Below are 24965 nucleotides of genomic sequence, written 5' to 3'. Positions count from 1 at the left end.
AAAAGGGGAAAAATTGCTTTTGGAGCCATTCATTTTGAAAATCTCAAAGATTCTTCTACGTTTTTGTCTCAGCTAGGCAGCGATGCACTTCCCAGAACTGGAACACTGAGGACACTGGACGAGCTGATAGCAGCTTACGCAACAAACAATTCCAAGATATCCGAAACGTAGCTCAAAGCAATACAAATACTAACAGTTATACTAACTACCACACACCCGTTGGTCTCAGCCTTAACAGGAAAAGACCCCATCTGACCGACAAGCCCGGTGCAAGACTAAAAATTACACATTTGCCACATTACATGGATGCTACGTAAAATAAAGGCTGTCCACAATGCAGAGCCTCGTCGCCCAAGACACTTGGTCGAAGAGTCCCTCCCCATCAAGTCTCACCGCGGTGGCTCAGTAGCTAAGGCGTTGTGCTGCTGAGCACGAGGATGCGGGTTCGATTTCCTGGCCGCGGCGACCGCTCTTCTGATGGAGGCGAAAAGCAAAATCGCCTGTGTGTATGAGATTTCGGCGGACGTTAAAGATCCCCAGGACGTCAAAATTAATCCGGAGCCGGAAAATTAATCCCTCCACTACGGAGCACCTCCTCGCCTGCGTTGCGTCAGCGCATTGAGCCCTACAATCAATCACCCTCCCCATCAAGCAATCAGCTTAGGGAATGTAAACAACAACACAATCTCCGGAAGCGTTACTGTTCTCAACACTGGCCTGCCTACAGAAGAGAAGGCTACAAGAAAGATTACTACAATTCTGGGTGTGGGAGTACAACTTCTAGTCGATACAATTTCGTATCACATGTAACCACACGTCGCCCCGCTGGACTACTACGTTCAAATACCGCGCATATTAACTCCCACAATTTCGAAAGAGGGCTGCTATAAAACACTTCTTAAAAACTGAATCGAACATTGGCCGTATATCTGCTCAATTCGCTGCAAATGTCGTCGAACATAGACGATAGTCCTCTGCCGCCTCTGCACTTTAAATGTCTCTCCTTTCTTCCCCGCCACTTCTCACGCTCTTTCCTTTCCGTCTCGCTCTTCCCTAAATATACGCAGAGTGGGTTTGCTAAATTCAATTTTACCGCGTTCTACTGTTCACGCCGTCTACCGGAACTTTCTCTTACTGTTGAGCATGCAACACTTGGAACACCCTCACGAGGTCCCGGCTCGCGCAAACTCTTTCTGTATTTTAGGGACAAAATATAGTTTTCAAGGCGTTATCTTTATTTTTGTACCATATATAAGGCAGATATTTATTTTAAATTGAAAGAACACGGCGAAATCAGTCGCACATAGATACTTTGCATCAAATATGTCTATTATTTTCGTTTCGACCAACAATGTGGTCGAAACGAAATGTGGTCGAAACAATGTGGTCGAAACTTCTCAGTGGGCACGGCGGCAGCGTCAGAATGCCACCTAACAATCTGCTTCAATTCGTGATCCAGACGCTCCTGATTCTGCTGCTTCGAAGAACAGAACTGACGGAACTACTACCGACCACAGATGCGCAGCAGATATGGCTTCCGGACATCGACGGCGCAGCTTGTGAAGTTGCAACCAACTTCTCGGCCTTTGAAATCGTCGTTGGCAGCGCCCGGTCCACCTCAGCCTTTCCCCTGGAAGATACGACCACGCCACCAGCGTCAGCACGTCTGCTCGGTATAAAGTTGGCGCACCACGGATCGCTCGGCAGTGGGCACGGCGGCAGCGTCAGAATGCCACCTAACAATCCGCTTCAATTCTTTATCCAGGTGAGGAAACGTTTCGGAAAATGCTTCCGCAGTAATAATGTACTTCTTATCCTGCTGCCGTGCCCGCGGCCATTGTGCGACCTGGTTTACAATGTCTGTGCATCTTTGCGGTTTTTGCTGCTTATGGCTGGAGATGTAGAGTCCAATCCTGGACCCGAATTCGACGAGTTGGTAGAGCAGCTGAAACGAATCGCGGGTGCTATTAAAGAAATCAAGGCAGGCAAAGCAGAGACTAACGAAAAGCTAAGTGCAATTGATAAAAAGCTTGAGAAAATTGCTAGCCTTGAGATCAAAGTAACTGACTGCGTTAACAGGATATCTGAACTTGAATGCAGTATGGCAGTTATGGCTAAGAAACTCGATGACTTGGAAAATAGAAGTCGACGTTCTAACTTAATTGTGTACGGTGTCAGCGAACAAGAGCACGAGTCGCCTGAAAAACTTGAAACGGCTGTAGTCAAGGAAGTTTTCAATGATGTGCTCGATGTCAGGATATCAGGCGTAGAACGTATTCATCGTCTTGGTAAGGCAAAACAGGGCGAAGAGCCAAAACCTAGGCCTGTCATACTGAGTCTTGTTGACTACCGAGACAAAGCCAACATCTTGAAAAACTGCTCCAAATTGAAAGGCTCCTCAATATCAGTCAGTGAAGACTTCTCCCAGCCTGTCCGTGAAATTCGAAGGAAGCTATGGGCACACACGAAGGAGAATCGAGACCGGAAAGAGAAGGTTTACCTCGTATATGATAAGGTTAAAGTAGAGGGCCGACTATTTTCATGGGACGAAAGTTGCAATAAAATGGTAGCTATCCCAAAAAACGACCAGGAAACGGCAACGTAAAAAAAGCACCAAGCGAAGCGCGCGTAGCTATCCCAAAAAACAAGGAGACGGAAACGCAAAAAAAAGCACCAAGCGAAGCGCGCGTAACGCGATGCCGCAGACAGCAACTCTTATCAACTTGAATGCTCGCAGTATCGTTAATAAAGTTGATCAGCTTGAAGCAATACTCCTCGCACATTCTCCTGATATTGTCGCTATCACGGAAACGTGGCTACATTCTGGCATTTCCGATAAGGAAATTGTGCCTCCCGGATATGAGATAGTGCGCAAAGACAGGGAATCACGTGGTGGGGGTGTTGCGCTTCTTTTCAAGGAAGGTATCCCCTTTTCAACTATGCCAGACGTTAAAAATTCTGAAGCTTTGTGGTGCAATGTGCACCTTGAACACAAGTGGGCGTGTTCTACCAGCCCCCCAATGCCGATTGTATATATCTTGAGTCTCTTTTTGATTACATGCATTCTCATGTGCACGGGGGCTTGATTGTACTAGCCGGTGATTTTAATCTTCCTGACATTGACTGGTGTTCTTTTGTAGCTGAAACTAAACCTCAAAACATCCTATTGGATCTCATGTTTAGCTTCAATCTCGAGCAGACTGTTTCAGTCCCAACTCGGGTACAGGGAGCGTCATCCTCAATCTTGGACCTTGTTTTTGTAAGTAACAGCCTTCCTACAAATGAATCTCGAGTAGACGTACTTGATGGGTTATCCGATCACAAAATGGTATTATGCACATTGCCTTTCATCAGCCCACCGAAATTACGTAGCCAACTAAGAGAAATACCCGCATTTAACAAGGCCAATGATGCGGCTATAAGGACGTACCTTGTACACGAGTACACTGAATTTTATGACCTCTGTACTGATGCTTGCTCTGGTATTGATGCGGTCTGGCTGAAATTCAAATTCCATGTCATGCATTGTATGCGGAACTTTGTTCCAATGGTATTCAAATCAACTCAAAAACACAATCCGTGGATCACACGTGAAATAATTCATACTAAACGCAAAACAAGAGGTTGCGAAAAACTAACAAAAACCGGAATGTTCCAGGCTACCGTTCTATACTAAACTCGCTTACTAGATCACTTAAGGACCAGGTGCGAAACGCGAAACAGAAGTTCTGCGGGTCTACATTGAATGAGTTTATTAAAAACTCCCCTCACAAATTCTGGCAGCACATGAACACAAAAATGCCTAATCGACCTTCATCAGACGGTCAAGACCAAGCAAGAGCAGACGATTTCAACTGTTACTTTCGTTCGGTTTTTACAGTCGATAACGGCACTGCGAACATCAATGCTTCTTTATATAATCAGGATATCCAATTGTTAGGCACACCTTCTTTATCAGAGGCTGGCATTCTGTCGCTGCTTCTAGGCATCAATGAAAAGAAAAGTAGTGGTCCAGACGGAATTCCAAATGGCTTCCTTAAACGATATGCAGAAGCAGTCAGTAAATATCTTTATTTGATATACTCCAAATCATTGGCAGACGGCTGCATTCCAGCTGAATGGAAAATTGCCAAAATTACTCCAATATTTAAATCAGGTAATGCAGCTAGTCCTTCTAATTATAGACCTATTTCAATCACCTGCACTAGTAGCAAAATTCTTGAACATATAGTGTTAAATTTCCTAATTAGTTTTATTGAATCAAACAACATTCTGCATCCCAACCAGCATGGCTTTAGATCAGGACTATCAACAGTTACACAGCTCGTCGAAACGCTTCACGACCTCTCTCTCGGCATAAATGAACGCATTCAAACTGATGTAATTTTTCTTGATTTCTCGAAGGCATTCGACCGCGTCTCGCACACTAAACTACTACTTAAACTTAATCACTTGTTAGGCGATGGCCCCATTTTCCAGTGAATAACTAATTACTTAACTGACCGTCACCAATACGTACAGTATGGCAATCACACTTAAGACCTAGCTCCGGTGTTATCAGGCGTCCCGCAGGGGTCCGTACTAGCTCCAGTTTTGTTCCTATTATATATAAATGACATAACTATCTACGCAGACGTTAAACTCAGACTCTTTGCAGACGACTGCATGCTCTACAATGAAATACGCCATCACGATGATCAGAAGAAGTTAAATAATTCATTAAACAAAATAGCTCAGTGGTGCGCTGATTGGCAAATGACTATAAACATTGACAAAACCGTATTTCTGTCCATTACAAACAAGGCGTCTAAATTTGACTTTCAATACCATTTTAATAATGTGCCGCTTCGAAGAGTTAATCAATACAAATACCTTGGTATCACAATTGCGTCTGATCTCAGTTGGACAGAGCACGTGCGTCAAGTGTCCAAAAAAGCGATGAGCAAATTATTTTTTTATTAAACGGGCCCTGTCATTCGCCACATATGAAACGAAGCTTCTTGCATACGTCACATTTGTCCGCCCGGTCTTAGAATATGCCAGTATTGCGTGGTTTCCTCACACTGCGAATAATATCGCTATACTGGAAATGGTTCAGCGGAAAGCAGTGCGCTTTATCTTCAACAGATACGGGCGGTATGACTCACCTACCGCTCTATTACACCGTGCTGGTCTAGCCACCCTTGATAGTCGTGCAAAGGTTTTCCGGCTTAAATTTCTTTATCTACTTTTACACAGATCATTCAGCATAAACCCAGATCTTTACTTGAACTTTCGAGACACCAGACCGACGAGGCGAAGGCATGCATGGGAACTCGAGAATACTCATTTACTAACAACACATTTTCTTATTCGTTCTTTCCACGCGCAATTCGTGAATGGAACACACTGGATGCAGTCATTACACAGCAGCCAACATTAGAGAAATTTATGAAACTAATTGAAGGTACTGACCTATTTTAACCTAGTTAACAAGTACAATGATTACCCGTTTTTTTTCACGCAGCCCTTCCTGCTTCCAATTGTCATACCAAAGCACTTGTCTGCATATATTTATTGTTTATACGGTTCCTTGATAATAATACCCGCTCTGTGTTTTCTTCTTTTCTATGCCTCTGTTCTTCTCGACCTCTGTTTCTTTGTTGGTTAATTGGTTATTGTACAAAAAACTATGTATGATTGTACTATGCCGTACTGCTGTGTTCAGTGATTGTGTGTTCTTTATTATTCTGATAATTTTTGTTTCAAACGTCAAAAGTTGTGACAGTGATGCTCACCCCTGTAATAATCCCCATGGGGGATTGACAGTATTCTGTAAATAAATAAAAATAAAAAATGTTTGCAGATATGAAGTATGTTTTAAGTGGCAGCACCAGTCTGCGCATTATTGTAACGCCTAGTCCAAGGACGCTTGACAGTTCCATGGTGCGATTGGAACGCAATGATGTTCCACTTCATCTGCTTCGCATAGGCACAATCATCATCTTGTCATACCTCAGCCGCTTCCCTGCACCACCCACGTTATCATTCCTGGTCGTGGATTTCGGGGCTGCCGCATGGCATAAACGTTTTGTGCCAACTGTCTCTAAGGCGTTCTTTTGTGTGACGGCTATCTTTTATGCGTCCCTTGTCAGATTTATTTTGAGAAAAGTTTTGCCTATATTAATTTATCGTTCAGGAGATTGTTTAACGTTTGGTCCGATGGCTGAAACGAGCGACAGGCAGACAGGCAGGCAGGACAAGTTTTTTTAGGCTAAGGTAGCCTAAGAAAGACTCGTCGATATACACATGGCTGACAAGCTAATAAGCCCTCCGACCTCATCATTGGCATTGCTTGCCCTTCTGTGGACGTTTACAGCGCAGCCAAACCGCGAATAGAGCTTATATATTTTGCTAGAAGTGTTGCTGTCACTGCTGATCATGTTTTGGCGCTAACGCCATTCCCCGATTCTGCGGAACCAATTTTCAACTTTGCAATAAGCCGTAAACACAAAAAGCGTCGAACCTTGTTAGCTAGGAAATTCGCGGTCGCGGTTAGCTCCTCCACGCCCATCAAGCCAATTTTCCAGCACAACGCGCTGTCAGGTAACCTGAAGCCTAGTTCGGTAGTAACATCGCCCTAATGGCTTTCCGTCGAGGAAAGTCAGAACAAACCTTCATATGTATTTTATTTTATAGCGAAGTTGTTTGCCTCTGATTTATCTATTCAAGCAGCCCACGCATTACCAGGACGGGAGTTGGGGTGTTCCCGGTGTTGGTAAACATATTTGTACAGAAATCATTTTATGCAGAGAGCGGATAGTCCGCGGCGAGAAAGGTTCGCAGCAATGAGGCATTAAAAAAGTATGCGGCTTATCGTGACGTAGCATCATCTGGGCCCTGGAAAATGAGACGAGGCGTATATTGGAGGCGTACGGATTATATTTGACTAACTGAGGATTTTTAGACCCAGTCCAAATCTCTACGCATGAGTGTGTTCGCTTTTCGCCTCCATCTGAAGAGCGGCTACCGCGGCCGAGATTGGACCGCGTATTTAGGCTCACTAGAAAAACTCATCAGCCACTAGGCTACCGCGGCGGATAGAAATACATTTCGGTTTTTGTGGTACATATTTATTTGAAATACTTCCTATCTCTATTTGAGACCTAAGTAGGTTGGCATGCATGAATAGAGAGGTAGTATAATAGTAAGAATAATTCGATTGATAAAATAACAGTGGTGAATAAACATCATGTAGCTGATAAAAGAGAACATGCAGCTTTTGTTTACACAGATTGGCGTTCAATACGAAAATGAAAAATACAGCGCGATATTATTTTCTACAAAACTATGAGGGAACAGAAATAGGATTTTAGCACATGTGTGAATGTAGTGTTTCGAATAAATCCAAGTAACAAAGGTCGATCGTGTGGGCAGAGCAAGTTCATAAAATTGAATGACAGCAGAAAAATATCTTCTTAGAGGAAGCAGAAATAAGTTGCCAGATTCGTTGCAACAGCACATAATACAACACGCAACACACAACGGGGTCTGCTAACTGAAGTCGGCTTAGTTTCTATGAAGGGGAAACCCTAGGGATTATCGAACACTCCTTTACTGCTACATCATGTTCGCATCTCTTTCTTCGTTTTCGTTTTTGTTCCTTTAACGCCTATTATTCCAATGGTCAGAACGGCGACCACTCACGGGGCAGCGTTCTTTAGGTTAGAGCTCTTCTCAGGGTGCGGTAATTACACACATGCGGTAATATTCTTGTGTTTAACCGCAACCACCAGGGTAGTTCTTATCTTCTTGCGTCACAAGCAAGTTGCGGACGTAGCGCATAGGTATTACACTTGACTTCTGCTGTAAAGACCTTGGTGCTAACCCCGCAGGAACCGAAATATGTTTTTGTTTATTTTTTTCCTCTTTACCCCGGCAACCATTTTGCTATCATTCCTGATGACGCCGACTACAATGACGACAACGGTCGCTGTTCGCATTTCATTAGGCATCTAAGGCTCTAGCCTACCGTTATAAACAGCTCCAGTATATGAAAAATCTTTACTGTAACCTGTGCTCCTCTACTAATACTACCCAGCGCTTGATGTAGGCTTGCAATACAGCCCATGTTTCACTCCAAATCTCAACCCTGCCGAGCAGCACTCACCACGCTGACAAGATCAGGGTGGTCACCCGTGCCAGGGCTGCAGCCAAAGCCCAAAGGTGCCTGAACTGAGCCTCAACTGAGCCCAGCACACGCTACGGAGGGATGGCTCAACTATCACCGTTTGCTCGAATAAACGTTTATTCTCTCTCTCTCTCTCTCTCTCTCTCTCTCTCTCTCTCTCTCTCTCTCTCTCTCTGTCTCTCTTTCTTGACGCTCCTGCAATGACCCATGCCCACTTACATCCACATGACGCTTATTATCATCAGGTTATCGTGAAGGATGATTAGCAATCAGCACGTCCCAGGCTAGACATGAAGACTTGTTGTCTGCATCCCTGCGCCTTTTCGGATTTGCTGGCTTGCTCGGTCGACGACCTTTGCACGACAAATGTAAAATGCCATCTTAACCTAGAATTATTTTGTATAAGTTAGAACCTGCATGGTGGCCCACGTTTCCACTTGACGCCTCCTAAGCGCTGTCATAGTATTTAGGCTTTGACCATAATGGGTCTTGCTGCAAAATGGTCGGCAAGCCAGGAGTACCAATAAAAACGTCAGAAATGGCCTGAGACAAAATATATAATACATAAAGTTTCTCATTTGCCACAATCTCTAATGCTTCAAGGCTTCCTTTTTTCTCCTCTATTTATTTGGAACGAGTTAATTTTTTCCCACCAAATAAAACACAAAATTTATTAATTCTCCAAAGCATCGGACTGAGCTGGTTCGCTGTAGAATTGCAAGATACTTATGGCCCGTGTGACGTAAACCCGCCGAAAATAGGCGCCTCAAAAGTTTTCGCTGCCCTTCCGGAAATGCGATCCTCCCTTTAAAACTCTTCACAAAAGTCTGAGTTGATTTCGTAGAACAAGCTTCTTTTCGCAATCCTGGAAGCAACTGGAACCTGACAGCCATCAAGCCCTCGTTAGTGATGGCGTCGACCACTACCGTCTCTTGTCCCGTACTCTCACTTGATGAATATTCTATGCTGTACGTCGGTTCTTGCCCCACACAGCTCGTATCCCAGACTGCGCTTGTGTTTTCTTCGGCTAACTCAGCGTGCACGACCTTTCTTGAGTCTTCTGGTTGCTCGGCCAAGCGTAGAGAGGAACAGCGGGTACTTCCCTTGTCTGCGCTGGGCCAGACATTAGCAATGCAGATGTACCCGCCGACATGGCCTTATCCTGCCATCGATTATATTATCTCTATCAACAGTTTTTGTTCGCTTTGCAGCTTACCTCGTTGAGCAGTCACGTTTTCTTCTGTTCGTTCATGGCTATCAATGCCGCGAGTTGATTGAAATGGATCGGTCCTTCTGTTTTTGCAGACGTCGTTATGGCGGTTTGTTTCCCTTCGCTTTCGTTCCAAGTTCCAAGTATGAACGGCGCTGAGGACAGCGCTGCAAGTGCGTTAGTATTGGGAATGCAGATATAAGCCACCTGGCTTCCACGAATGCAATTCGAACAGGATTGGGTATCTAACTGGAAACACGATTGGCGGTTACAAGAAGCAGTTCGGTATTTCGTGTTCCACTTTAGAAAAGAGCGATGATGTTTCGTTGATATAATCTGATTTGTTATGCGGGGATGAAGTGGGCGTTTTATGCAGCTAATTACTCACTTGATAATTACAGCTAAGCTTCCTATGTGTCGCTGAAGGCATCCATGCACGCTAAAAAACGCAATGCAGACAAGCCAACTGCTTCTGACGGTGATGATGATCGTGGCTGAAGGGAAAGAAAAAAATTCGTCCAAAAGTGGGAATCGAATCACAGTACCTGGAGGTATGAATCCGACGTATATCAGATTCCGTGATGCCGACACTATCGAAGGAGTTTGGATTTGAATTGGGTTGCATGGACGCGCGATATTAGGATAGAAAATGCATGCGCCCCTGCGTCTAACGACGATAGTTGAACGCAAACCTCTCTTCGTGTGCGAGTCAAAGCTCCACGCGCCAAAGCTGAACGCGTCAAAGCTCAACGCATGAACGTTGGAACTCAGACGAAGATCAATCAATCTCCCACGCGGAAGCTTCGCGCTCAACCATCGCCGTGGTTAGCCGGGGGGGGGTGGGGGGGGGGGGGCGGTGCATGGTTATAACATCAGTCACTACCTTGCTGTAGTGCTTTTAAAAAAGCGGCGGCTCCTCCCACCGACCCTTTATAGCATGGTGAAAGTCAGCGCTCGTGTTTTATTGTCCTTGCTTTTGTCCTTGTTGTTCTGTGCTGTAGTGGTTTGTCAATGTTCCCTCATACAGCTGTCTAGCTTGAAATAGAGATATCTCATCTTCCTGAGAATTCAGTGCTATTCCGCTCTGTGAGGAAAGACGAACAGCGGAGCTGTTTTCGAGTTGACTTGTTAATGAGATTTAGCTCCGCTGGAAAGCGGAAATGATCACACACCGCCCAAGTGACTCCCAATTGGAAGGCCACGAACTCCCGCTGAAACCGCGCCATCACTCGGGTGCAGGGTTCAAGGGGATTGTAGCCACGCCCACGTCTTGCTGTTATGCGGCCTGATCGTTGTCGGTGACCTCCTTCGGCCGAGTTCCCTAAGTTTTTTTAGTAGGCCTCACTTGGCAAAACACAACGTGGGAAAGTCACCTTATACGAATCTCTTTTAAGCCGGCTTTACTTTTAAAAATATTGTATGCTTAGCACACATTTCTTGCAGCAGTATGCGCTTATCTCTAAATATTAAGGGAGATGATGAGAAAAAGGAATGATAGGAGAACATGTGCCGTCAGTCATCGCACGTGTGGAGAACACCTGCCAGGGACGAGAAGGAATAAACGTTTCTACGCGGCAGGTAGCCTTGGGGAAAATTTCCTATTCTAGGACCACTTGCGCCATCCGTCTTGGGCTCTTTTCACTAGCCAAGACCGGCCCGTGAGTTGAGAGAACGAGCTGCATTTCTCGTTCCACGGAAGCGAAAAACGGGAGTAATGGCGTATGACAGGTCCACTGAAAAAAAATTCCCCCGCACCTCCCCGAAGGGAATCGTGCAGAAATGCGAATGCATTGGGTGCACCGATGAGTGTGTTGCGAGTAATGGCGTAATTAATGACGAGAGTGTGAACGTAATCATTTATTCATCAGCACCTGTTTGTGTTATCGTTGTACCTGACGGCCACAATCACTGCCTTGTGATCGCTAAAGTGCACGGTCAAAGGGTCTTTGAGAAGCATACGCGCGTCACAGTTTCGCGTAAAGACCAGATCAATGCAACTCCCGTGAATGGTAGTGGGGCACGTGTCGAAGCCGGCAGAGAGACAATGCATAGAGTGCCTGGTCAACGTTGAAGTCGCCAACCAATACTATGGGGTCAGAGGGTTTGGAGCGCACGCGCACACTTTCGATAGCCGGGTCCAGAAATACATTCGCATTTAGGACGACGACGACGATGTAGGCAGAACTACGAGGCGCGAGCGCACGTGCGACGACGACGACGACGGCGAAAGAACTGCATTCGCATTTACGACGACGGCGACGACGAAGGCAGAACTACGAGGCGCGAGCACACGTGCGCTCGCGCTGGAGGAATGGAGGCGCACGCCGGCCAACGGAGCAAGACAACCCCCGGCTAATAAATGCATTCGCATTTATAAAACATTCGGGTGATAATTCTTAGTTGGTCCATGGGAGTTTGCGCAGCCTAGCATGGTTTGATTGCTACCATGCAACTTCTGGAAGTTTCATTATTATAAGATGCCAAAAATAAGAAATCTAATCAAAGAATGATTCACATTGTGATTAGGCATGGCCCCACAACATTTCAAAAGGAATACATACCACCTGGCCTGGATTGGTGTTTTCTGACTCATGCGATTTCCAGCAGCAAAACGATGCGTTCCCGCATAGCTCGTCTGTAAAACGACTTTTCCATATCGTGAATGAATGATTAATTTCTGGTAGTCACAAATTTAGTATAAATATTTTGTTTTAGTTTTTAAACGATTGACTGTAACAAAAGTTTCCTGACTCATGCTTTCAAAATGGGAGCATAAAAAGGACTGGTTTATATTCCCATTTCAGCCAAGACGTTCATTCGACCCCTTCCCGGCAGATGATGTGAGCGTCTTTGATTCCGACGGGCGCCAAACCATTTAAAGAAATAGGGCAGCTGTCAGTACTCGTCTTCTACTTCGCGCCGAGGTGTTCGATTTCCGATAGACTCACTTCGCCACCCGTCCATTTCAAACACCGGTATCCCAATCTCGAATTCTCCTCCCTTTCCCGGGATCTCCGACCTACCCTGTTATGAGGCTTCTCTCTCTCTCTCTCTCTCTCTCTCTCTCTCTCTCTCTCTCTCTCTCTCTCTCTCTCTCTCTCTCTCTCTCTCTCTCTCTCTCTCTCTCTCTCTCTTTGTATATATTTTTTTCACAACCCTTCTTTGTGCTGTCTCGTCTAGAGGCCACACTCCACTCTTTCACTAAACCTTCGGTTCCTCAATGCAGACGAGAAAACAAAACAAGAAAAGTTTCCCAATTCCACTTTGCATTCTGCAGTCGTCTGCTGGGAACTTGCTGTCATTATTGTCCCCCACAACGGAACGGCTACATATAATAAAAGAGAGAGAAAGAAAGACAGACAGGAAGAGGAAATCAATTGAAAGCCCTTGGTTATCCGCGCAGAGGCGTAGTGAATGATTGCTTTTCCTGCTTTTACAAACTTAATAACAGCGCTCAAGATTGAACCAGCACTGCGGAATAGCGACCCATTTTTATCGTAACGAAGATAAGCTCATAATCTTTCTCGTGGCGAAGCACAAAATCCCACCTGTCGTGGTAATCCTGCATTATTGTATTACCAGCCCACATTGATTGGTTGCCGAAAGAAAGCCCCGGCTCAGTGTGTTCACCTGCCTATCTTGGAAACCCTTTCAGGGAGTTCTTTTCTGCGTTCGATTTTGAACGTGCCGGAAGCTCTGGGAAGGGTCTGTCCTTCTATACAGCATATATTGAACCGTTACAAAGGTGAAAGCTTTAGAAGCGTCACCAGACGCTAAAAGGGGCAGTGGTCGTCATCCGTGAACAGAAGTAGCGAAATGGCTGCCATAGTAACAAGAAAATAAGTAAATAAAATTCCTGGCCACCTCCACTAACGTGAAACCTGGTGAGGGGCGAAGCATGCGGTGTATGATTGTATTCTTGGCACCTTGGTGTTTTTGCCAACGTAGATGAAACCGTTGGGTGGTTCAGGTACACAGCTTTGCTGTAAAAGTCTGTTGCCTTTCAAAAGCACGAAGCTCCCTAGCGCGAGGTGTAGACGAATGACCCAATGTTTTTCTTAGTACGCGTTACGATGCGCTCCAGCGCGAGGCGTGAAGGAGTGCCCCGGTATTTTTTAGTACGCGCTTCGTTCTAGCGTGAGGGGTAAACGAGTTTCCCAGTGTTTTAGTGCCGTGACTACATGATACGACGATTACGACAATTACGACAGGATACGCCAGCAGCCCCAGCCGCAAAGGGGCTTCCCCCCTAAAAGATGCGTCTCTGTGCGATTTTAACCCGTATCGACAAAGCAAGTGTCAAGTGCGCTATCCACTACATTAACCCGGTAACCCGCAGAATAGAACACGCATTAGCCAGATCTGGGCCCGGTGACTGGTCAACGTGACGGAACGTGAGTAGAGAAGCTGCGCGCACTTGGAGAGCTCCCCTGACTGTGGGGAAGGTGCCACGTGGCTTGCGGGCGCTCTGCATATCGGAGTAATTAGCGTCGTAAGACGAAGAAACGAAAGCAAGGAAGATCGGAAAACACGATGTACCAGTAAATAAATCTTATAGCCGTTGGCTTTCGTTCACGTAAGCAGACCTAAGTGCCTGGGAAAGTTTTCTGTCTAAGGAGTTGAAGGCGCTTGATGTGCCTTCGCATAGTACCATCATCGTTTTGTGAAACGCATTGTGTAACGTTTGCATTACTGCAGTGCGTTTTGCGCGACGAACAACGCCGTAAGTGATGCGTAGAATGCTTCCCATTAAAAGACAATTTCTTACCCCGTTGAACTGCAGAGGTTAATAAAGGTTGTCGAAGCTATGCACAAATATGCCGCATTAGTTCGCCATACCAAAAATTTACTTTTCCTTACGTCATTCAAACCACTTGTGGGAGGAGAAAATGAACGCGTCGGCATAGATGGCGAAACAAGCGACAGAGAGAAAAAAACGATGAGTTGGGGAATGACGGTAGGTCCATCTGCGGCTTTTTAAAATAGCTTGTGTTATTTCTGAACTGACGATTGGGAACGCCCATTGGTCGGGTGAGGATTAACAAAGGATACTCGAAGCTTCAGAAAAAGTTATATGGAGTCCTTGATAAAGACCACTAAAGACGAGTAAAAAGCTACCAAGGCTGCTTCTAAATTATTTTACTCACTGTCGCGCTCGCCAGCCCGTCGACGGAGATAAAGTCTTCGTAAATGGTATTCTTAGGTCGGACCTTATTTTAAATGAAAGCTTAATCGCTTAGAAAAACAATTACCTTAGTGCGCATAACAGTTGTGGGCTGTGAAATGACGAGCGCTGTGCAGATATGGCGCACCTGGATAACGCTTGTGCTAATGTTTTTTTTTAGTCTCTTTAATTGAGGTAGAGTTTCATCCCCAGAACTACAGTTATATAGAACGCTTTCAAGACATCGGCTACTGCTCTTATCGCTCAGTCGATAAGAACCGTTGAAGTTGAGCAAATGTGTTTCTGTTCCAATCGGCACCTCCATTTTTATTTCTAGTTTTGGGTTCCACATAAAGACAGGTTGGGAAAAAAGTGGTCGCTCACCCCCCTCTCCTCACATGAAATGGGGTCAAAAAACGATAGCCTTCGGCTGCCCCAGCTAACTTCAAATTCTTTTTAAATGGGGGCATAACATTGCTGGACAAACATCCTTAGTAGCCTGGATCTTAAATTAAGCACAGTATCTCGAAGGTACCAATGAAGGTTCGGATAACATATGCTGTGATGAAGGACACGCTGACACAGATTTTAAAAAAAACGCGGTTAGAAGATTGAAGTTATAATACGCTGCTACTCCCCTTTTTAAAGCGAAGCTTCTAATGCTTCCCTTGTGCCTTCGCTACACGAAAAATACGCTGCAGTAAAGCCAACCTAAGCAATGGGTGTCCATGAATGTACACCAAGAGCCGCGAAAGAAAACTAAAACGCTTCGAGGGGTCGGAATCGAAACTGGGTCCTTCGCGTTATGAAGTCGACGTCTATCCGATTTCGCTATGCCGACGCAATCGAAACAGTTTGGATTTTGTATTTTGACTTTGACTCTGGATGCCGGGGAGACAGCTTCGCGTTTTCACCAGCTTTCTCCGAAGTACGGGTGTGATGTTTTCGTGCTACTACATGTCTTGGGCAGAATCACCGAAACAATTTTATTAGAGCCGATTGAAATTACATTTTATGCTAAGCATCAGATAAATTTCAGGTACTGCACCTTGTTCTGAAAGCTTTGTGCACGAATGTGTGCGCGTCCTTCACAAGTACTTTGGTTAGAACCCGTTACTTGTCACCACTGCCCGTCTGCCCCTGGCCGCACTGCTTTCGAAGCAGAAACCATACTCACTAGGAAAGAATTTAACTGGTACTTTGATAGATACCTGTAAGTCTTGCATAAAGATTATTTTGTGCTAGTCCAGTTCAACGGCTGCTTCCAGTCAAAGTAGGTGAAAAGGCCTTAGGTAACAAAATGTTGACGTTGACAACAGGGCTGTAGACTGGCTGCTAGTACGGGTACTCCAGAGTACTTCCACAGAGCTTTGATGCCATACGCCAATTGCAACTCCAACACGCAATACCGCCAGCATTTTAATCGCTGTATGGAGGCGACAAGCAAAAACGCCCGTGTGTACGAGATTTCGGCGCACGTTGAAGATCCCCAGCGGGTCAAAATTAGAAATGCTTGCATACTGCTTAGCACTGTGAAAGCATGCTATGGAACGTTCTGCGCAAATGCGTCGGCCAAATAAGTATGATATGATACCAAAAATCGGTGTTAAGAAGCGTCCGCCGGCGACGAAGGTGGTTATGCAGCGGCTTAACCGGACCGCTTGATTCCAGGCGTCATGTAGCCATGAGCACAGGGATGTTTTGGATGTATGTACCATTTTTTACCATTAAAATGGTAAATATTACGAGAAATAAAAAGATGGTTGCAAACATATTGGGACAGTTTTGTTTTGTTCGTTGGGTTTTGCTACTTCTTTACAATTGTTTTGGACGCATTTTAAGGGGACAGATAACCAAATTTTGTCGAGTATCTTTTCTTTATTCCACAATGAAGCACATCACTTAAAACACTTTAACCCGAAACGAATTTGTTGACAGTGCCGTATAGTTCTTGAAATCGCAATTTTAAAATATACCAGCCATACGTGTCTCGCAATTATGACAGAGAGCCGTGAGGCAACTTACTCTTAACTCTACATGAGGTTACAAAGGGTATTTAAAAATATGTCCCGGCTAAAACAACAATAATGTGCAGCATTTCCGGTTCCTCTATGCTGTTTTTGGATTACGCGTTGAAATCGACGGAATCATTTGGGCACGTAAGGCAGTGTCACGTTTAAACACACGTGTCGCCACCTCTAAGACCAGAAATTTTACTGCAAAATTGAGATTATTTACTCCCGTTTATTTAAAAATACTCTGAAGTTACCCTGGCAAAAAAGAAACTGTGGTTGATTTCCCTGTCATAGGAATCACTAAAACACGAAAATAAAATTCGCAGCGAAATCTGCAGCTGAACATGACTCGCGGGTCAACGGCTGTCTTGCGGGTGTGCTTGGCGAGTGACATCCTACTGGAGGTCATTTCGGCAAAGGTGTACTGGCGTCATTTCCATGACGGATATGACGTCCGTGAAATCTTGGCGTATCGCGACATAAAATACTTTCGCGTTAAAATATAAAACCTGAAAACGAACAACCGTAAGTATAACGAACTCTGTAGTAGTAAAGGTTGCTTCTTCGCAAGAGGACTCTGTGTGCCGGGATCCACCCTTTACAGGCCACTTGCTTTGTTGTACTGGCGTTACTTCCGTGACAGATATGACGTCAGCGAAGTTTTCGTGTGTCCGGAAATAAAACACATTCGTGTTAAAAAACGCTGGCTTTCGTATAAGCTGAAGGACGTGCCCTTTTCAAAAATCGGTCGTCTGTCCTTTAAGGCGCATGTATTTTTTCCACACAAATCTTCTCAAGGTTCAAAACGCAAAACATTCACCGGTATCCACGTCTTGAAAAACATGTTTACACTGCCGTGCTGCCTCAGGTCATACGGGGCAAACAAATTTGCAAAGGCGCACGTGTTTTAAAAGCATGAATATTGCACGAATCTGCGCCCCTTGCGAAACTAATCTCAAAAACGAGGGGCAAAAACATGGCGGGTCGAGTCCCACGAGAGATGCTGGATAGACCAGTCTCCTCTGTAATTATTTACGACCTGTGCATGGGCGAGAGTTTTTCAGCGGAGTTTCGCTGCGTCTGCTCGCACCGGATGATACTAAAAAAATAAAACGAACCCTGTGCTCGCAGGAGCGAATGAAAGCTCGTAAAATAAGCGGCTTCCGAAGCATTTATTTCAAGCTTTAAAGGATAATTGCAGCTGACTACGAGCTGCCCAACTTTTAGTTTATGCTTTATGGTGCCACGATGGATCGTGCCGCAAAAGCAGGTCCCTAGACGGGTAGTTTGTTAAGTGCACAAAGCGTGCTTTTAGAGTTCCGTGCACGAATAATAAATGTTCTCCTTTCGGTGATTTCTAATTATTTTAGTTCTGTCTGTTACTGTAACTAGGTTTCTGTAAATAAAGGCGAATACGAAAGCGTGAAATTAAATTTAGTTAAAAATTACAATATAAAGCAGCAGCCAAGAAGTAGCAGCGTAAAGATTACTGAGTTACTTGCAGCGTGAGTTACTTGCATAAAGCACCAAAAATGTAAAGAAGGCAGTAAAAAAAGCAGATTTCGAAAACGTCCCTTCAACTAGTTTAACATGAAAGTTTTTCGGCAAGAACCCACCAAGGCACTTAAGGCCCTGATCGAGTACGTCATTCTATCGACTTTTTTAAATCTATAAAATGAATAGTTATTGCGCTGTCAACGTTCAGTTTTTATGAATGCTTGGATATACGCACGGTATGAGACGAAAACAAGAGCTTTTTAAGTCTGGTTTTGGTGAAAAACAACGAATATGCGTTTTAGGCCGGCGTTTTGAAGTGAACATAGAAATAAGAACACTTTTTTTTCTTCTCCAGGCACGGCTGAGGCAAGAGGCTCGCAGTAATTTAAGGCAGGCTGCTTGAAGACGAGTTCTTGTACAAAGAAATACAGTCTTTCACACTTTCTATGAAACGTATCGCGTCCAGTTTTTTTTTCGGATACGATGAACTCCCAGAACATTCGCGCTTGTTGCTTTGCTGACACTTGGAGGTGCAGAATGACCACTGGAAAGTTTGCTCTAAATACAGCGAAAGCGAGGATACCCCGATCAGGCGTGGTGAGGTGCACTCGTTCAAAGCAGGGAACTCCTGCGCTACTCTTAGTTCTGCGAGGTTTTATATTACGGTGTACGGCGTATAAGCGGAAAAGTTCACTCTCTGTCGTGGCGCTACCCTCTGGGTACAGCTTACTTGTAAGCATCCACCCGTCGACGGATTTTTAATGTATAAAAGTCAAGATAAAAGTAATAAAACTCCGCAGTAGCTGGATGGAAACAACAAAGGAAAGTCAGGAAAAAAGAAACTCTCACAAAAACCGAATTATACCAAGACGCAGGAACAAACCAGGAGTTCATGGGTTTGGCGTTGGCGTACTGCAGCAACCGGTGTATTGACACATGTGAAAGGAAATGAGATCGAAGAAAGGAATGTAAGGATAAAAACAATATACAGAATAATAACTCAAATAATGACTAAACAGTAATATCAGTGTAATTACTGCATAGTAGTACAATTACATAGGTACAGTCACCAGCAAACGTTTTCGGGATGTGCAGCGCGTGGCCGAGCGGCACAAAACTGCATTGCTGCGCCATCTGCAGCCAGCGAGCGCCGGGTCGAGGCTGAAGGAACTGGCGTGCTAGGCGCGCTTTGCGCATGCCTGTCCTTTATTTGTTACCGGGCATCCCTGATCACTCGCTTGCGCTTTTGCGCGTGACATGCTTTAGATATTCGCGGAAGCCGCAGTGGCGCCGCATGACCATCGCCGTCGTTCTGCTATCACTGGAGCTACAAAATACACACCCCGCGGCCACCGTTTGCGCTGCGTGCAACGTTGAATAAATCTTATCTTCCAAGTGATGTAATGGTCCACCGCTAAATTTATGTTACAGAAGCTATTTACCGTATTTACCCGATTCTAACGCGCAATTTTTTTTCGGAAAAATAGGGCGAAAAATCGCATGCGCGTTAGAATCGGATACAAAACCTAAACTGCCGAAACAGCGGAAATTTCGTCCCATCCATCCCCATCGCCATCTCAAGATGGCGCCAAAGCCTTGCTTTTAGCTACGATTTTTCGGACGCAGCAAGCCTAGGCGCCTAGGCTTTTCTATCGGAGTTCACACAAATCGTCAAATCGTTTCACTTGAGTGCTTGATAACAGCAATGGCAGCAGCGGCTCCCACGCGTTCAAAACGAGCGGTCGGCTGAAGCGTGCACCTCTGGAGAAGCTCTCGGGATGGGCGTGCGAGGCGTGGGCCACGATCCCATAGCCCATGGTTGAACGTTCGTTCAGAAGTGTGGCATCGCGAACGCGCTTGAAGGCACCGAGGCCGAGATGTTGTGGTCAGCGGAGAGCGACGAGGAGTGAGATGAGTGAGATTACTTCGGGAAATAAAGCGCCCATTTCTCTCGCATTCGTTTGTCTGGGTCACAAAGTCCCGTGCGCGTTACAATTGGAGGTGCAAGTTTCTTCGGTTTTTTTTTGCAAGGAAAATCGGGTGCGCGTTAGAATCGGGGGCGCGTTAGAATCGGGTAAATACGGTAGGCCACCTGTCGGAAACTGCGTCGGTCGGCGGACTGCATAGAAAAATGTCGCGTCGCCCGATTTAATCTTGCGGCAAAGCAAACTTTCTGGTGAATGGTCTAGTGCTCCGTATAGTGTAGGTTTCATGAAAACATCATGCTGGAATTCGCCGAGAGGACGACGTTAGCATTACGCTGAATCACATTTGCTTGCGATAGTTAGTTTTAAGAAAAACTGTAAAGCACAAGGAATTCCTGTCTGCTGTCAATACATGACAGTCAAAGGAGGAGGCACGGTTACAGAAAACGGCTGTAACTCTTGTTTTGTCGGACCTACCCAAACACAAATTTTGTGATAATAAGCCGGTGAGACGAAAACAACGGCAATTGTGGGTTAGCTAACAGTTAATTGGTGCTCAGGGGAAAAATAAAAATAGTTCGTGCTCAACCAGCAGGGCGTCTTAGAAGATAAGGCCGGGTTCAGACTGTTGCCACAACTGTCTTAATAACTTGAAAGAAGGACGTCATTTCACGTCTCAGCCCATCGAACTGCTTGACACGGAATTTTTTTTGTTTTGTTTTACGTCCATAGATCGCCATCGATATGGCTTTTGCATCGGTAGTCTGAACATATCCTAAGATTTATTTAACATTGAGCGCCGCGCAAACGGCGGCCGCGGGCTACGTATTTTGTAGCATCAGTGATAGCAAAACGACGGCGATGGTCACGCGGTGCCACCGTGGCTGCCGCGAATATCGAAAGCATGTCACGCGCGAGCGAGTGACAAGAGATCCCCCCTAACAAATAAAGGACAGGAATGCGCAGAGCGCCTAACACTACAGTTACTTGAGCCTCGACCCTACGCTCGCTGGCTGCAGATGGCGCAGCAATGCAGTTTTGCGCCGCTCGGCCATGCGCTGCACATCCCTCAAACTTTTGCTGGCGACTGTACGTGTTACCGACATCCTTTAAGGTAATTTAGTTTTCAACCATGTTGTTCCGCAAGGTTCAGTTCTGGGGCCACTCTTATTCATGCACCATATAAATGATATATTTAAAATACCTGAATCACAGAACCTTATTACGTATGCAGACAATACCAATGCATTTTTACTGCCACGAGTGCTACATAACTCGCGATAATGGTGATCTGTTACTTAAACAAGCTAGCTGTGTGGCCAGGAAATAACAAGATGAGTGTAAACTTATCAAAAATTTACTTCATTTTATTTACACCGATTAACGTCAATACTCACGAAGGTACAGAGCTTAGATTCCGGAGCATAAAATTATAACCAACTTCCACAAATAAATTTCTTGGTATTTGGTTCGATGAAAACCCCTCATAGAATGCTCATGTATCGAAGAATATTAAGGAATTAGACAAGACTGTTGGGTGTTCATACACAATCGCAAACCTAGTGCCTCCATGGTTGAAGTAGACAATGTATTATGCCCTTTTGTATTCCAAATTGTCGTACATATTATGGTTCTGGGGCACTACAACTGTTTTAAGCTATCATAAGCTTTTACTGCACCAGAAAAAAATCTTTGCGTTGCATAGAATTCAATCATGGAAAGCCAATTGATCTGCCCACACACCCTCTTTTTAAAAAATATAGAGTCCTAAAATCCAAAAGAAATATACAATTTTCCCTTCTACAGTACGTCCACCGAAACTGCTTAAATCCCCCCTTCATGAAACACGAAAAACTAAGTACTACCCGCGTACTAAAAAAGGACCGTAACCAACTATGGCAAGCAAATTATGCAGTTTCAGCGGCCCGCAGCTCTTAACCTGCTTTCGCTCGATTCTGAATCTGGGACATCTCAAATGAATTTCTCAAGATATGTTAAGAAAGCCTTGATGGAATTCAATCCGAACTTCTCTGAGGCGTCTGTGTATTTAGGTGTTTATTAGGGTTTTTCCCAGGAAAGTTATTAAGCACATTATTTTTACTCTTACCCGTGTGCACGGCTACACTCCTCTATTGTCAACCCTTCATCTGTGCGGTGCAGCGTTTGTTACTTGGTTTTTAGTTACGCTCATTATTGTTATTTTTACTTTTGCACGGGTATAGGGCTTCATAAGTATGTACTCTCAATTTTTCCTCTATTCGTTGCAGGGTTTGTTATTTGATATTTCTTTGTGTATAGGACACGTGCAAAGATGTACTGGCTGTTTTGTAATGATATGTTATCGCGCCTGTTCTATCCGTTTTCTGTACTTTTCAGTAACGGCTTCTAAACCGCTTCCAAACTGTAAAGGAGCTGAGAACTTGTCAGGCCTTCTGCCCTTTTGTCTCGGCTTCCTCTTTTGCTGCAGAAAGAAACAAATAAATTTCAAACCTAAAACAAATGGCATAAATTACACGTATACGGAGTAAACGGTGGAAACATACAGAGGTGGATATTGCTTTTACTTGATAGAGAAGCACGAAAACTGCTCCACCTACTCATATTGTGATCCGCCGTGGTGGCTCAGTGGCTAAGGCTTTGCGCTGCTGAGCACGAGGTCGTGGTTTCGCTTTCCAGCCACGGCGGCCGCTTTTTTTGATTGAGGCGAAAAGCAAAAATGCCCATGTGTACAAGATTTAGGCGCACGTTAAAGATCCCCAGGTGGTCAAAATCAATCCGGAGCCCTCCACTACGGCGCGCCTCATCGCCTGCGTTGCGTCGGCGCGTTAAACCCCCACAATCAATCAATCAACTCATATTGTGAGAAATTAGGTCATTTCATTGTTTGTCGAAATAGTATCTTTTACATTGACGCCTTCGCACGTTACACTTTATCTGAACGCAGTATTCCTATAATTTCGTAGGTACGAAACGTTTCAGTACGGCTCTGCTGCAAAACGCTCAAATTTTACGCTGCAGTCACGTGCTATGTCAAGGCGTGGCGCTATATGGGCCAGAAAAAAAAACAGTTTTATTAGTGTTTCAACTGCACGTTCCCATTTATTTGGCACAATGAGACGAAAGTGGAGACAGCTTTGCAACTACTGTCACGCTTCTTGGCATTGGCTTAGGTCAGGGACCGCCCATCGCACAAAAAAGATTTTTTTTACTTCATGAAAATGTTGTCCCTACGTGTAGGGATTATCCACTGCTTCACGAGCTTCATTTATTTTATTGTTTATTTTTTTAAGTTCGCAATAAAATTGTTGTCATTGTTATGGCGACTAAACAGTGTTTTTGCTGAACGTCTTCGTGATTTTGTTTTCATGGTCCGTTAAAAATGCCTTTACGTTCAGTAGAAATTGTGGCCTAAGAAACAGCTCTTTGCCAATCCTAAGTTCAGGGCGATGTATCGAGTTGTGGACTGTTCTTAAAAAAGATCAGACCGGCTGACGTCGCCATGCCTGGCGCCAAGTACTTGACTCTTCCGGCCTCTGAGTGCAGCTCAAGCGCCTTTTTTGAGTGGGGTTTATATTCAGGGCCCTGCCACATAGCCCCTCAATGATGTAAAAAAAGTGTGGCTAGGCTTTAGAACCAAAAAATGGCAAAATGAGCGGATGGCTTGAAAAGCAGCGCGGTCGGCTACCGTCAAATGTGGTATTCTCTCATGGGTACAAGGCAGCCAATTTTTATGGCGGAACTACGATAAAAAATCTGAGCGTTTCGCTGGTATGTGTTCAAAGGTTCTCCAGTGTTTTTCTTTTTTAAATTTACGGCAAGCAAAGATTTTTGGTGGGGCCGTGGTAATATAAATGTCGTATGAAAGTTATAGTTGACTTCGAATCGTTTGGATGAGATACCGAAATCATTCCAAGGACTGTCGCTCGTTCACTTTTGGTCTGCAGGCTCCGCGTGGGCTTGCGAATATAAAATCTTCCCAGCATCGAAGATACTTTGTGCTGCCCGAGAAGGGGCGGAAATCTTTCGGGGTAAGGATCAAAGCTATACGCTCGAAAATATACGAAGGTAATAAGCTTTTGCGCGCTTGAATGCGTAACGTTCTTGAACGTTGATGGAATCCTCACGAAGGGGGCGTATTCTCTAAGTCGCCAGAAAGAGGCAGCAAGTTCAAATGATTCAAGCCAGAAGTGTTATAACTATATCAAAATCTACATGGATATTTGTTAATTTAGCTTCTGCTAACTAGTGTGATACTCGACATCGCAGATTTAGAGGCGATGGTTAGATGCAAGCTAAAGCTGAATCTCACTATAGAAAGAAGAACACTCGTGAAAACTAAAAAACGCCGCATGGAGTCAGTCCCAGCCAGATCCCCGAAGTTTAAAATAACTCTTTAAAACAAATTTCCGTTTGTAAACAAGCGGAATGAGGTCAGTGTAGAAAGGCTAAAGCAGAACCTAACAGCAATCAAAGGATCAGCAGCAGCTGTCGGAGAAGAAACATGTAGGGAAAAACTGAGAAACAAACTAAGAAAAGGAAGGAACACAATGCCCTACGTAAGAACATGAAAGTGTCAAGTACGAAAGATCAGACTGAATTATCCGAGCTGTCGAAACTTATTCACAGAAATGAAGCAAACGGAATTTGTACTTATAACATGGCAGTGATCGAGGAAACGCTGAAAGTGGGGGAAGCGTGAAAGCAACTAAGAGAAGCTAGCCATCGGCAAATACAGGATGTACGCAATAAGAGACGAGCAGGGCAACATTACACACAACTAGGACGATACAGTGCAGGTAGCAGAACGATTCTACACCAGGTTGTACGCCAGCGATGCTAGAACAGGGAAACTACTGAGCGTACAACCTTACCTTACGATGTCCAAGTAGCAACCCAAGAGGTAGTAGGGAAGGCTCTCAAATGTATGAAAATAGGAAAAGCTGCTGGGGACGATGGAACAGCCGTGCATCGTTTGGAGGAGGGA

General features: G+C 44.8%; 1 protein-coding gene across 1 annotated transcript; it reads left to right on the top strand.

Moving 5' to 3' along the window:
* The first annotated feature begins 1423 nt into the window (after positions 1-1423).
* On the top strand, positions 1424-2605 carry LOC144139821 (uncharacterized). Its single transcript, XM_077672074.1, has one exon. The coding sequence runs from the start codon at positions 1424-1426 to the stop codon at positions 2603-2605; it is 1182 nt and encodes a 393-aa protein (XP_077528200.1).
* Positions 2606-24965: the final 22360 nt, after the last annotated feature.

The sequence above is a fragment of the Haemaphysalis longicornis genome, unplaced genomic scaffold (genome assembly GCF_048455015.1).
Source record: "Haemaphysalis longicornis isolate Haplotype H1 unplaced genomic scaffold, Haemaphysalis longicornis Haplotype H1 scaffold_5, whole genome shotgun sequence".
NCBI lineage: Eukaryota > Metazoa > Arthropoda > Arachnida > Ixodida > Ixodidae > Haemaphysalis > Haemaphysalis longicornis.
Note: the sequence above shows the minus strand (reverse complement) of the source record. Positions and strands in the feature narration are given on the sequence as shown.